Source organism: Antrostomus carolinensis, unplaced genomic scaffold (assembly GCF_000700745.2).
Source record: "Antrostomus carolinensis isolate BGI_N321 unplaced genomic scaffold, ASM70074v2 scaffold7309, whole genome shotgun sequence".
In the NCBI taxonomy this organism is placed as follows: domain Eukaryota; kingdom Metazoa; phylum Chordata; class Aves; order Caprimulgiformes; family Caprimulgidae; genus Antrostomus; species Antrostomus carolinensis.
Genome location: NW_010336419.1, coordinates 5474 through 19636, shown reverse-complemented (window position 1 = coordinate 19636; position 14163 = coordinate 5474). Strand labels below are relative to the sequence as shown.

The 14163-nt window shown below is 39.3% G+C and overlaps 1 protein-coding gene across 1 annotated transcript in view; it reads right to left on the bottom strand.

Annotated features, from left to right (window-relative positions):
• Positions 1–5928: 5928 nt before the first annotated feature.
• The window catches only part of TEKT4 (tektin 4), a gene marked incomplete at its 5' end in the record, with an annotated part of 13699 nt that continues 5464 nt past the window's right edge, over positions 5929–14163 (bottom strand). Inside the window, 5 exons of the mRNA XM_010174847.1 lie at positions 5929–6201; positions 7722–7876; positions 8837–9059; positions 10058–10201; positions 12217–12287. Coding sequence (XP_010173149.1) covers positions 5988–6201; positions 7722–7876; positions 8837–9059; positions 10058–10201; positions 12217–12287 — 807 coding nt within the window. The remainder of the gene's footprint in view (positions 6202–7721; positions 7877–8836; positions 9060–10057; positions 10202–12216; positions 12288–14163) is intronic.

Sequence of the window (14163 nt, the reverse complement as noted above, 5' to 3'; positions counted from 1 at the left end):
CTGTGCTTTGGGCAGCTCTTGTTAAATAGCTTGAAGAATATCCTCAACGTCAGTGCCTTGATCCATCATCTGCTGTGAAGCCTCCACAGCTCTACAAACTCAGTTGTAACTCAGCTCTGTTCCCTGGGCCAGAAACAACATGAGGATGTTGTCCTGAGAACAAGGAATCCTCTGCTGAAAGTGTAAAGAAGCTGTTTGCTGTGTTCCTCGGTTGTGTGAGCACCACAGCAAACCTGCCAGCTCTTCGATGTTTTGGCAATAAACTTTGGTTGGCTTTTAATGGTAATACAGTGCCAGCTTTCCAGAGAAGTGACCACTGTGCATGGGCAGAGAAAGTCTCCCAGACTGTCACAGAAAGCACAGAGCAGTCTTAGAACCAAACTGGCCTTCACAAGAATAAATTGGAGCTTGCAGACTGAGATGGATGCATGCAGCCCCGCATTCATCTCTTGCACGCTTGAACCCATTTGGATTTTAAAAGCCTCTCCTCTGAAGAGATCATAGACTGCAGAAATCATCAAAATGATCTTCTATTTACAAGGCCTGAAGGCAACCCTTAATCACAAGCCCACATCTGAACAAGGCTCTCCATCACTGTGGGATCAGTGTATGAAATGGAAACACAGCCAAGGACTTTGGTGGATTTCGATTTATTCCATGTGTAATCCACAGTCCTCAGCACAGGGGATGCTTTCACATCCACACACCAAAACCTGCACCAGGCAGCTCAGTGCATTGCCCACAGCCAGGACCACATGTGCCAGCACCCAGGATGGGCTGTCCCCAGGGTGCTGGACACCCAGGGCAGCTCAGGGACAACTGCTGAGGGCTCCACCTCCATCAGATGTGCCCCACTGGGGACTGAGGACACCCAGACACTCCAAAGTGGGTGAAAAAGGACTTTGATGGGCTTTGGTGGAAATTACAACATTTCCAAATAAGAGCTTTGGTGGGTTCATGCTGCAGCAGGTGATTTCACTGCCTGGCAGAAGAAACGGTCCCAAAATGAACATATTCCTGTATCACTGATGTCTCTGACCAGCCTTGTCCTTTGGGAAGCTCAGCTATGGATTAAACTTGTAACCTCTCCCTTTTGCTCTCTGCATCCCACCTTCCCTGAGCTGCTGAGTAGCTTTGACTCAATTCTGGCTGATTTAATTCCCTCCAGTAATGATTCACTCAGTTAATAGAGTCTCGAAATGAGCTGGTTGAGGAAGGAGAAACTGTAAACATTTCCAAATGAAGAAAAGCTCTTACATTTAATCTCCGTGGTTTTGTCCCTTTCTTCTGCTATTCCACGTCTGGGGCAAACCCCCTGTTTTTGCTCAATCATTTCAAACAAGCTGTGTGATATTTGAGGAAAAAAAACCAAACCAAACCAAAAACTAAAACCCCAACCACCCTGTTGTCCCCCTTTCCATTTTCTCTCCTAAACAGATGTGAAATTAAGAAGTTGGGTGGCGATTCATGGTTTAGACACTGTGTTGTCACAACACGCAGCTAATGCTGAGCTCCACAAGAGTTATGGGCTTCCTTCAAACAGGAGTTTTCTTACTGTCTAGTCCTCCTAAATCCTCAACTTGCTTTCTCTTCCCATCCTCCTTTACTTTTTCTTCTAAGGAAAGCTTAACAGGAACTTGTAGGACTAAAGTGAATGTGCCTGGCACATGTAACAGGTTGTAGTAACCAGAATATTCCCAGATACACACAGTTTTTTAATATAAGGATGTGGCAGTGAGGTCGTTGTAGAAATAACTGTATTTTTCAGGCAAACTTTCTTTGGAGGAACTGGATGCAAAAACTTTCAATGAGATCAATGTTCTCATCCATTTGGGGATGAGCATGTCCCCAGAGAAGGGAGAGTGTAAAGCCTCTAGTGACAAAGGAGCTTGGAGTGAGCAGATACTGTAAGGTGGTGTGTTGAGGGCAACGTTCCTTGCAGGATTTCATAACCCCTCGGGTTAATTGTGGGATGAAGCATTGATTTAATAGCTTGAACAACAAGAGATCAAAGTACAGTTTGCTCACAGTGTGGATTGGTCAGAGTTTGCTCGGGTACCTGGACACATGAAACATTTTATATGTCTGTGAACTTCATGTGTATACAATCATAGAATCCCAGACTGGTTTGGGTTGGAATGGACCTTAAAAGATCATCCAGTTCCAACCCCCCTGCCATCAGCAGGGTCACCTTCCACTAGATTATAAACTCTGAAGAAGAGGACCAATGACAAATAGAGGATGGCTATTTTCCAAACAAACTTTAAGAATTTTTCGAGATTAATATGTTTATCCCATGCTACTTAGTTACTAAATAATATCCCATGATGTTATTAATGACAAGTCCAGCTCAGGTTGTCCGTTCAGGGACATATTAACCACACCGACCTTTCGCTCCTCAGCCAGTTCTCCTCATTCCTGTTCAGCTGGGATTTGCTTCTCAATGCTGTGAAGACCACTCTGCCACTTTGGCCATGGACAAGGGGATCTACTACTATGGAAACAAGCCTTGAAAACAACCTTGTGGTATTCCTGCAAACAACCCTTGCACGGGGAGTTTTGGGATCTGCTTTAAATGTTCTTCATTGCTCCTGTTCTCAGCCTGCCGTGGACCCAATGTGAGACCCAGTGTGTGACCCAGCTATCAGACACGTCCTAGGAATAAAATAAGCCACTAATGAGCACTGTACATGGCCATAAAATTGTTACTGCGACTTTTATTACTGCTAAGACTGATGCTGGGATGCAATTTACTTAGAGGGGCCAGAAGAACTAAGAGGCTACCCAGAAATTATTTGGAAAAATTGCTCAGGAAAAGATTTTAAAATCATTTCCCCTTCTCTGCGGGTTATTTTGTAATTACACTGCAAATTACCTCAAAGAGAATCGTGAAGAACAATAGAAAAAACTGCCTGTGTTTAGATCTCTTCTGTAAAACACAGCTGGTGTTACTGGCTGTCCTCATGGCTATTTACCACGTAGAATAATTTAAAGCTCAATATTTTAAGCAGGTGTTTTTTGTACCATGTGTCAGGAGTCCAAAAGCAGAGACAGTGTCTTCTGAAAAATCTCACCTGGGCATCTCGGTGCTGGTGTCTTCCACTTTGGTACTAAATTTTTTAGTGACCTGTGACATGGTACAAGGCTGAAATTATTAGACAGTTGTCCTAAGCTTCAGTCTTAGAGAAAGTAAATTATTCATGACAAAAATACTACACAAATATTATCTCCCATTTCTCTGTAACCTTCTTTGCTCCCCTTGCAGAATATTGTCTGCTCTGATGTAAGAAGTAAGTTTTTAATGGGTTTTCACTCCTGGTTTTCCCTGAAGTCTCTGTACCAGGTGTTGTAAGATATCATCTATCACACCATTAATTCCTTCCTCTACCTGTAAGCAGATGAGAAAACTCACAGACTTTCCAGAAATTAAACCCTGTCTTCATAACCAGAAATCTCTCAGAATAATAAACAAAAAAATCCTAATGAAGCTAATAAAGTCCACACTTTTGATACAGATTAGCAGGTAGAGCTCAAGATAATTGGAAGCTGGAGCTCACCTGTTACCCTAGCTCACATGAGAGCCAGCTTTAAAAATATTTCCTGGTAAATTCTCAGCTTAAGAATGAATTATGAAAAAAAATATATATAAAAGCACATTTACATGCTAGAGCAGTAGCTTTATTACTTTTTAGAAATCAGTGATTAAAGACAAAAATAATTACTGAAACTTGAAGCTATTCCATCTGATTTTCACTCTTACAACTTGCTCCTGTTCATCTGTTACCATGTGAATAGGGCAGCTATTACACTCCTGCCCATGGATGAGGTTTCCTAAAGCAGGATTTCCCTGGACTGGCCTAAAGGGCAGACTAATTTAGTTCACAAAGGTAAATTAAACTGATAGGTTTTTAACTAGAGAAAGTTTTTAACCATTTACAACCCAGTACGGGGCAGAAGGTTATTTGTACTCAGCTCAGTCTCAGAGAAGATGACAACACTTTTCTTTTCTCAAATGCAAAACTCTTGATTCCAAATAACAGTTTTGGGTCCTGGACTGCATATTCTCCTCATCCCATCTGCCATAATCATAACCCAAATTCCACTTTGATTCCTTTTTTTTTTCTTTCTTTAGTGAGTGAGGAAGGTCAATTTGAACATGTTGCTCCTCTCTGTAATTTCTGAAAGGTTTCTGTGAATATTCTCATTAGTCTAAAGCCTGGCTCACAGTCTTATTTTTCCCTCTATTTTATCTGTACACACAACCAAAGTAGCAGCACTGTCTAGAGGTTGGGGCTAAATGACCAAATCCACCTTTTAAATCATTTTATTTCTTCTGATGCAACTTAAGTCAGTTTTATACACACCTGTGCAGTGATGTAGCCGCATACAAGGTGTGTGACCCATCAATTAAGTTGTAACATTGGAGCACGATGAACAATTTACAGTATGTTGCCAAGAAGGGAAGTACTGAAGTTGTTTTAAGAAAGGCAGAATGAAGGAGAATGTTTTCAGTCTACAAAACTCATCTTTAGTAACTGTATTAAGTTCTGTGTACACAAAAACCATTTTTTTTTTTAATCTACGTGCCATTTCTCTCTACTAAGGGTTCAACATCTGGACTATAAAAACATCATCAAGAAGAGGAAATCTATTAACCCATACCATCCTATGATTCAAAAAGCAAAACAAAACTCTTGAAAACAAAGCTTGTGAAATAGAGGTTTGGGTCAAAAGCCCTCACTGACGCAGCTGGTTTTCAAAGAACTGGTAGTAGCTTTTAGCAGGAGGGCAATTGCTGAATAGTGCTTTGCACATCCTGCGTTCAGCTAATACAAATAACTGTCTGTGAGGGAAACAGAAAAGCTAATGGCCTCTCCTGCCCTGGTTAACAGAGCAGAGCTATTAAAAAATGTATGCTGGTTAGGGTTATTTTCCCTGTGTTTTTGCTTTTTGAGTTGGTTTTTTTTGGTTTTGCTTGTTTGTTTGGGTTTTTTTTGGGTTTTTTTTCCTCTCTTTGATCAGCTGCCTTTTAAAAGTAAAAAACTCTAATACACAAAACCATAATGGAATTCTGTTCCGTGTCATCTTTTCCCCTGTCTTGACATGTGTCACTTATTTAACCAAGTGGTCTACTAAGCTAATGGATGAATGACATTTGTGACATTGCTCTAGTGGAGTTGATTAATCGGATGTGTTCTCTGTGATGGGTAATAGTTCAAACACATACCTTGCTTCCAGGGAAGGGCTGGAACAGATCAAGAGCTCAAGTCAATATCCAAGTGCTTAAGTTGAAAGTAACTCACAAGCTGTTTAGGGTTGTGGGGTTTTTTGTTTGTTTGGGATTTTTTTTTTTTCCCTGAAAAAAACCCCTAAATTTATTGACTTGAAGGTTAAAAATCCTTGGACTCATTTTCAGATGACATAAGCAGGTGTCACGGACTGGGAGTGGTTTTGCCAATAGTCAGATTGTCATCTAACCTGCACAAATGTTTTTTTTAACTAATAATGTTTGAGCAGCTTAAAAGTCTATCATCTGTTTCCTTGCTGATCATGTGATTTTCTGTCAGGCAAAGGGTTTTATTGCTCTCATTTCAGGCTGCCTGAAAATGCTAGAAAGCTATAAATGTTATAGCTATATCTGTGTATATTATTATTATTCACAATAAATATTCACTCAACATATTTACTTACTAGGGTGAAAACCCCAAATATCCCACACTGTGCAAATTAAGCAGTATGATATAGATAAATTCTAGATGGAATGAATTGCCTTTAAGCTGGGTTTTAAGCTCATTATAGATATCTGTCCTCAGACTAAATTTTTAAAGGCCAATTCAAAGCCCACCATACAAACACATTTTACCCCAAATAGAGGAAAATAACAGCGAATACAGTACTTCTGTGTATAATATTATCCAGGTATTTTATATGAAAGATTCTCAACTACATTTTTCTTCCAGTTTGTACAGTTAATACAGAGATTACTACTAGTAACCTGCTAATTTAAAAACAACAGGGTAGCGTTTGCGATGGGCCATGCACTTTTGTCTATCAATAAAAATACTGTTTGTTTTCACAGCTATTTCTTTTTCTAAATTCATCCGTGTGTCTTCCAGGTTCCTCAGAGACCGTTCAGATTCCATCAGTTTTTTCTTCAGGGATTCAATGGACTCCGTTAGTTCTTCAACTTCACTTACCAACCTGAACAGAATTACATTAAGTAATTAAAAAAAAAAAAGCAGAAGCCAGTGAGTGTTCAAAAAAACATATGAAGTGTAATGGGAATAAAGATCAACAGCTACAGAATCGTCATACTCAACAAGAAAGGACCTCAGAGAGGTCCTACACACTTGGTCAAAAGCAGAGCTCATTTTCACAGCTTCTGTGCAGAAGTCTCTCATGATTTCGACAGTACCAAGAATGTCTTTGGCCACTAAGCACAGTGGAACTATCCATCCTCACCTTCTCCCACTTTGTAGGACACTTGTACTAAGAATTATAGGACAGAAATTCTCAGGTGAGTCACCCAGTTTGACTGGATCAGCATTTTGTTAAGCTTGGTTTTTGCTATCTGTTCACTGGTATAAAACTCGAGTATTAAAGATGATACTTGGACCAGAGATCTGAAAACACTCTTTACTTTACAAGCACGTGTTTTTCAAGAAGCAGCAGCACATTATTTAAAGAAAAAAAAAAAAAAGCAGCAAACCATTTTTAAAGCAGCACATCATTTTTACTGGTAGTCAGGGAGGGTGAGGTGCTTCACTGCAATCTGCCTGCACATACTTACTTCCTGGGAAAACAAGATCCCCGTGTGCTGTGCAAACTGAGTAACTACAAACAGTGTAAGCCTGGCAATTAAACACGTGCCCATTCAGCAGAAGACTTGCATGTGTCCTTAAATCCCATTAAAGGCAATGTACATATTGAAAAGCTTGCACGTGGTTGGTTTGCTGAATCAGAAGCTCAAATGATTGTGCCTGAGGTGGTGTAAAGCTTTTGGATTAACTATCACATCTTCCTCACTGTATAAAAAACAGAAAATTGGCTTTGAATGGTAGGCACCTTTGCTCCAAGGACATTGTAAGCCTGCAAAAGCTGATTTCCCCACTTTTCCTAAGGGTAGGAAAATGTGAAGGAGGAGAATCAATTCCAAAGCTTATAATGAGATCAAAACTGACAAATGTGACACTCGGACCTTTAATTTTAAAGGATTTGTTGACCTCCAGTTTTAAAATGGATTATTACTGAAAATCAAATGCCACCAGCCTAATGCTTCCTAGTACTGAGGACTTGTCGCAGACCATGAATATGTGCAGCCCATTTACACTCTGAGCACTTGAAGGATAATTCATTTGGCACGTAGTCCACCTTGTGGTGAACATCTGCCAACAGCAAAAGGGTTGCAAGTGATCCACATGCTATCAGATTTTTTGAGGGATCATCTAAATCAGCAAGAAACCACATGGTTCAGAGAAGAAATTGTAGAGACAAGAGGCAGAATTGAGTCTATACATTTTCTATTTGTCAATACATTAGGTTAAAATGATATTTTCCTCGCAGTGATTTCAGTCAATTGAATTATTTCTGACCTGTATCAGAATCAAACCTAGTCATAAAAGCTAAAGGCTGGACGTGTTGCCAATAAAAAGTGCAGATACAATCTAACATCACTTCTGGATAGAATGGACACCTTGGAGGACTTGTTTCATAGTGTTTACCTGAATTGTGCTTCATCTCTGCAGAGCTCCATGTTGGGCCTAAAAGACCTGTCATACAGCCTTGTTTGAACGACCTTCATTGAGGCTTCTTTCTCTCTGATAGCTTGTTTGAGAGCAGCAATGTTAGCTTCTTGATCTCCAATCTCCTTCAGGATCTAAAGAGGATACCCAAGAAAAAGAGCTGTTTAAAAAAAGATACACATGGTCTCTCTGCATGCTACACATCTGTTCATGGTCCCAGTGAATCAGGTATAGTTTTGACGTCCTGTTTGGCCAGAAAATAGAAGAAATAGAAGTACAAAGGTGGTTTTGACCTCTTTAATTCTACTATGATACTGAGAATCTGATCTTCAGTCTAAAAGGAAGCAGAAAAAACTCTGTAGCCTGCTCAAAAACTCTTCCATGTCTCCTGACAACATATCCCATCTCCATGAATTGCTTTTAAATAGAAATTTTAAAATGGAAATTATCCAAGAAAAAATTGAGCTGTTTTGAATGAGATTGAGAACTGCTGATCAGCTTGGAAATCCATGGATTTCTGGTATTAGTGAAGAAAAGGGAAAATAATGGAAATTCAGAATGCCTTCTCCTTCACAACCACTGACACACATGCAAAAATAAAGTCTACTGAGCTGTCCTTACCCAACAGGTGCTGAGGAATGACTATTTTTTTCCACACTTGCCAATGGCCTAACACAGAAGTAGGAGCTGCTCCACACTGAAGAAGTGGCAGAGGCTGAAGACACCTCTTGTCACTTGCCAGGAACTGCTGCTGATGCAGGAACTACAGCACAGCATGGTCTTCATTCCATAAAAGTGATAACCAGGCTAGCTTGGGAATCCTGGCTCAAAGATCAGCTCCTTGATCAGACAGTTTTAGGTTTTAGCTCAGCAAGACATGGAAGAAAGTGTTTAATTTTCTTCATATTTAAGTCTATCACTTGTTTAAAGAGACAACAGACAGAAGAAAAAGCTGATTTGAAGCCACAATCCAGCTCTGAAGACTCAATACCTGACATGAACTAAGACATTTTTTTCTAGAGGATAAGTTTACTTGTGATCTTTTCAAATGAGACTACCACGCCTGTAGCCAGTATTCAGAAAACAACACTTACTTTTCTCAAATGATACTCTAGTTTGAGTTTTATATCATCCAGCTCCTCACAGTGTTTGGCAAGAGCCTCATTAACAGCAGCACATTGCATCCTCAGGTCGTGAGATACGTCATGAAGAATATTGTCAATCAAGGTACGAAGACTGATGGAAGCCATTTTTTCTTGTTCTGCCCTATAGATGTTGTCATGACTGAACTTGGCCCATGTCTCTGGTGTTGAGGTACTGGAAGAAGAGGTGAATGGTATACAAAGAGGAACCTTACTCTTTTGTTCTAGTTACACTTAAGAAGACAATCTGAAGCTGTTTCTCTTCCTGCAAAAGTGTTATCAACCTCTATTTGGTTTTGCTGTTGCATGCAGTCTAGACTTACCATGAAGGAAGAAGTTTAATCTTTTATAAAATTAATAAAGTCTTGTTCATCTTGTGGCTTCTGTAGGAAGTAATATATGATTATATATGATATAATATATGATGTAATATAGACCTAGACCCTAGACCTTCAGCACTGTTCTGTGCCTACCGAAAGCTTCGAGCTCTTCTAACCTGAATATACAATGTACTATATGATTAAATCATCCAAAGTTCTTCCATCTTTAACTAATACTACTAAGGCAAAAGAAGTATACATGTAATTTTATGTGCAAGCACAAGTGGTTAAGTCACCAGCAAATAAACACAAGAATATATTCAAGCTTTACAGTCTGTATCTAATTTGAAACAAAAGCAACAAAGATCTTTGGTTATATTTTGCCATGTTGAGCAGCAGAAGGAACTGCACAGCACTTGGGACACTGCATCATATGAACAATGAACAGGGGAGGGGGAAGCAGCAAGATTTATTAGCACAGTAACCTTCTCTGTGTACAGGAAGCAGCACTTGCCTTTCCCGAAAGCAGGGCACGCCTGCTGATGTCAAACAGTAAGTCTCAAGAGGATTTATATCAGCCTTTAACAGTATAAAGCTAATTATTTCCATGAAAAACTTCTACAAGCTCAGTTTGCATATAGCAAAATGACTTTGCTATCAGTGGTGTGTCATGCTGAGATGGTAGTGCTACCTCTACTATCCATGGAGCTATTTTAAAGCTACGACATTGTGTGTTCAAAGAAGCAGTGCTCACACCTTTAATTCAGAGCAGCATGACAGCTTGCATTGATGCAAAGGATATATCACATCTTACCAGCACTATTTGTAAAGAATAATGACAGAAACTACTCACTTCTCTTCAAACTTCACGGAATTCATTTGGAACTGGATGTTGGTGCTCTGATTACTGTATCTTCCACATTTATCATCAATGTTGTACGTTTCAACTTTGTCTGACCAGTCCATTTCACAAATCTCTTTGTGATCTCGGTTTAACCTGAGAAGTCATGATTATCACACACTGTTAGTGGAAAACAATAGAATTAACAAAACTGTCAGAGCCATTTGTGAAGTTAGGCCCTGAGCCTTTGTCTTTAAAGAATAATGAGAACAGAAACTTTCCTTTTTGTCTTGAAAAATCCTAACCAAATTCTCTCTCCCACAACTATCTGCTAGAAGGACAGTAAGTCTGATGTGTTTAGCTCTACCCTAGACCTTCAGCACTGTTCTGTGCCTACTGAAAGCTTTGAGCTCTTATAGCCTGAAACAAAGGAGTTGTTGGACTTGGGATTTTGCATAATAATCCTAACCCAGAGGATTTTTTTCAATAGTAGCTCCAGCTGCAGTTATTATGGGGAGAATAAGTAGAAGGTTTGTCCAACAGAACACTCTTCCCATTATAAGACATCAGGGAGTGCTAGTAGAACAAGACCCATCCTCCTCTTTCACTAGTATATTGAGCGTGACTCAAATTTAAGACCTTCATAAAGTGACCCTATCTAGCTTTTCAAAGTCTGTACCATGCAAAAAATGTAATTTGTCCTTGGAAGATACAAGTGTGATTATATTCAGAGTTACAACTGCTGCTTTATTGTAAATTAAATTAATGGCACGTCACCTGATTAATCAGAATTATTTTAGACTATAAAAGACAGTTGGTCGTTTTCAACTGTTAACACCAGATGTCCCTCTCACCTAAGGAATTAAAAAGACTCTGCTGGCCAGTGGTACTAATCGATGGTACTAAAATGATCTTTAAAACAATTTATATAAAGCAAAGCCCAAACTACATAGGCTCCTCTCATACCCTAACTGATGTAACAGAACTCCTTTAAATTATTTTGCATTTATAGACTTTCTTTCTAAATACAGTATTGTATTTTATATGGTAGAATAGCACAAATTGGAGCAGAATTAAAAATTTTTAAAATCAATAAAATCAAGGTTTCCAGCAATTAATTCCTTCATATTGATGGACTTTAGGATTAGGTAACATCTTTCCAAAGGGTTTTCTATAACTCAAAAGCAATATTCTTTTTAAGATCTTTAAGGTCCCTTCCACCCCAAACCATTCTATGATTCTATGATTCTATAAATGCAATGAACATCCAGACTGATACAGAAGGTAGTGTGATGTTTCATATTTTAAGTTCACATCGATGTTGGGCAGCAAAAAAATCATCTTGAAAAGGTCCTTTGATCAGATAAATTATTTTAAAAGAGCCTATACTACAAATATATCACAAGGTGCAACAAGGTGGAGTAATATCCAGGTAATACTTTGATTGCACTTAAGTTTAGTGTTGGAAAATAAGAGAATTGAATATACATACTGGAAACGAACTGAAAAAAAGGATGGAAAATCTTTAGGGCGTGGCTTTTCTCTTACCTTACCCTACTTGAAAATCCTGAAGTTTCATCACTGAGTACCTCTCTTCAGGTTTACGTGGAATTCACACAGCTCATAAGCCTGGCATTGGTAAGATCTTTATCCATAGAATCATAGGATCATAGAATGGTTTGGGTTGGAAGGGACCTTAAAGATCATCCAGTTCCTACCCCTCTGCCAGCAGCAGGGACACCTTCCACTAGACCAGGTTGCTCAAAGCCTCGTCCAACCTGGCCTTCAACACTTCCAGGGAGGAGCAGCCACAGCTTCCTTGGGCAACCTGTTCCAGTGTCTCACCACCCTCACAGTGAAGAACTCCTTCCTAATATCTCATCTAAACCTCCCCTCTTTCTTTAAACCCATTTCCCCTTGTTTTGTCATTAACTGCCCTATGAAAAGTCCTTCCCCAGCTTTCTTGTAGCCCCTTCAGGTACTGGAAGGCTGCTATAGGATCTCCCCAGAGCCTTCTCTTCTCCAGGCTGAACAGCCCCAACTCTTTCAGCCTGTCCTCACAGGAGAGGTGCTCCAGCCCTCGGATCATCCATTGGGCATTGTACCCCTATATGCCAGGAATTCTTTGGCTCTATAAATTAGGTACTGAGGTATCATGAAAAATATCTTACCGCATCTGGGTACGAGCTTGCTTCCAAGTTCTTTTCAAAAGCTCCTGGATATTTCTGATAAGTTCAGCTTCCTAGAGGAAAAAAAACATTGAGACTTCTGTGATATCCAGAGCAGTACATACTGTCCTGCAGAGCAATTTGATTTCAATGGTTGTGGATAAACACTTAAATCTTCTGCTCATGATCCACTCTTACCCTGTTACTGCAAGACATTATTTTCTGAGGAGTCAGAAGATACTGAGGTGACCGAGCTGTAAGTCTAAGGTAGTAACAATACTTGGAATACTTCTAAAGCCTGGGGATTCATTATTTTCCTATTGCATGTGTATTCTGTGACAAGGTCTATGTTCTATCAGATTAAACAGAATATCTGAACTGCACGGCTTTGAAGTAGGAAAAAAATGAGGCAACAGCATCATGCTCAGCGGGAAACCAGAGTTACTGCTGTGCACAAACACAAGGTACCAGTTTAAAACAGAGCAGGACACTGTCTGCCCTGCAAACACAGGCTCAGCTGTCAGAGGCTGGGATGTGATACAGCAGATCAGCTTCTCTGGCAAGACATGGGCTTCCAGAACCTGCCAAGTCCTTGCAGATCCCTTCAGAGCTCGCTGCCTGCTTCTGTAGTGAGCGTTTGATCTGGATGCAAGGGAGAGGCTTCCCATCAGGTTCCTGCACAACTCCAAGAAGACAGTTTATCTGACAGGTGGTGATAAGGTGCTATTTCACACAGAGGAGTGGCAGTAGCACAATCTTCTGTTGGCCTGGCTCCTTTGAATGCTTTATGTATTAACTAAAAATAGAAGCAATATTCTATGATTGAAACAGCCATTGTCTGCTTCAGCAGGTAGAGGAAAGCTGTCATAATATCATAATATAAACCAAATGACACCATTTTAATTTTTGTTATTAAATCTCTTCAGTCCAGAACTCATTTTGCCTCTGGTGATGGACAGCATTGAGGAGTGCAGGATTATCTCCAATATGCAATGTTGTTTGAGGGGTTCATTTCCTCTGAGTTGCAAGACAGTGACTGCTCAAAGTCACAAAGCTTTGCCTCACCTTGGTAATGGATCCGATGTCTGAAGTACCAGCTCAAGCTGGTTTTAGCAGGAATATTCATTCCAACACAAGCATGATCAAACCAAAAAGAAAAAAAAAAAAAGACCATAATTTCTATTAATCTCTTGTTGAACAAAAAGTACCTGGTGTTCATTTTTGACTGCAATAAAGCTGCTTTAGGGATTAACTATCAATGCTCTATGAAGTCACTTTACTGACCTAGTGATTACAGATTATTATATAAAAGCCAGTCCAGCAAGCATTTTCTTTTTATTATTTAAAGGAATTTAATACTTGAGGCTCAGATATTAAAAAAGAGCTTTTGTATATGAAAAACTCCTAATTAATTTTGCTTTTTTTACATCAGTGACAGTCATCCAATGAAAGTTAAAGGAATATATACTTGCTAATAAACTTTATTCCCAGAACACTGCTGGCACTCGTTGATCCTTGTACAATTTTGGACAAATAAATGAGTGTGTATGTCCCTGCAGTGTCAGTTTCTCCATCATAAGAAACCAACAGGGACCATTAAAAAGATCATTTTATTGGAAATGGAAAAGGATAATCATGATTGGAAAGAAAATATTATTTTTAAGGCTCTAAAAGAGCACAATTAAAATAAATACCTAGTTGAAAGTATCATTTAACAAACTGAGAGAACACTAAAACTCACTTTCTGCAGGGAGATGATAGTATTTAAATGGCTGAGTTGTCCAAGTAAAAACTCAAAAGGATGTTAAAAGTTTAGAAAGATGCAGGACTCAAAATTACATTTATAGTCATTGAAATGATTTTGTGTTGGGTAGTCAGGCTGCATGTAAATAAAGAGACAACCAGTTTCCTGTGAGTAATGTGCACAATTTGAAATGAGAAAAGCCTTCC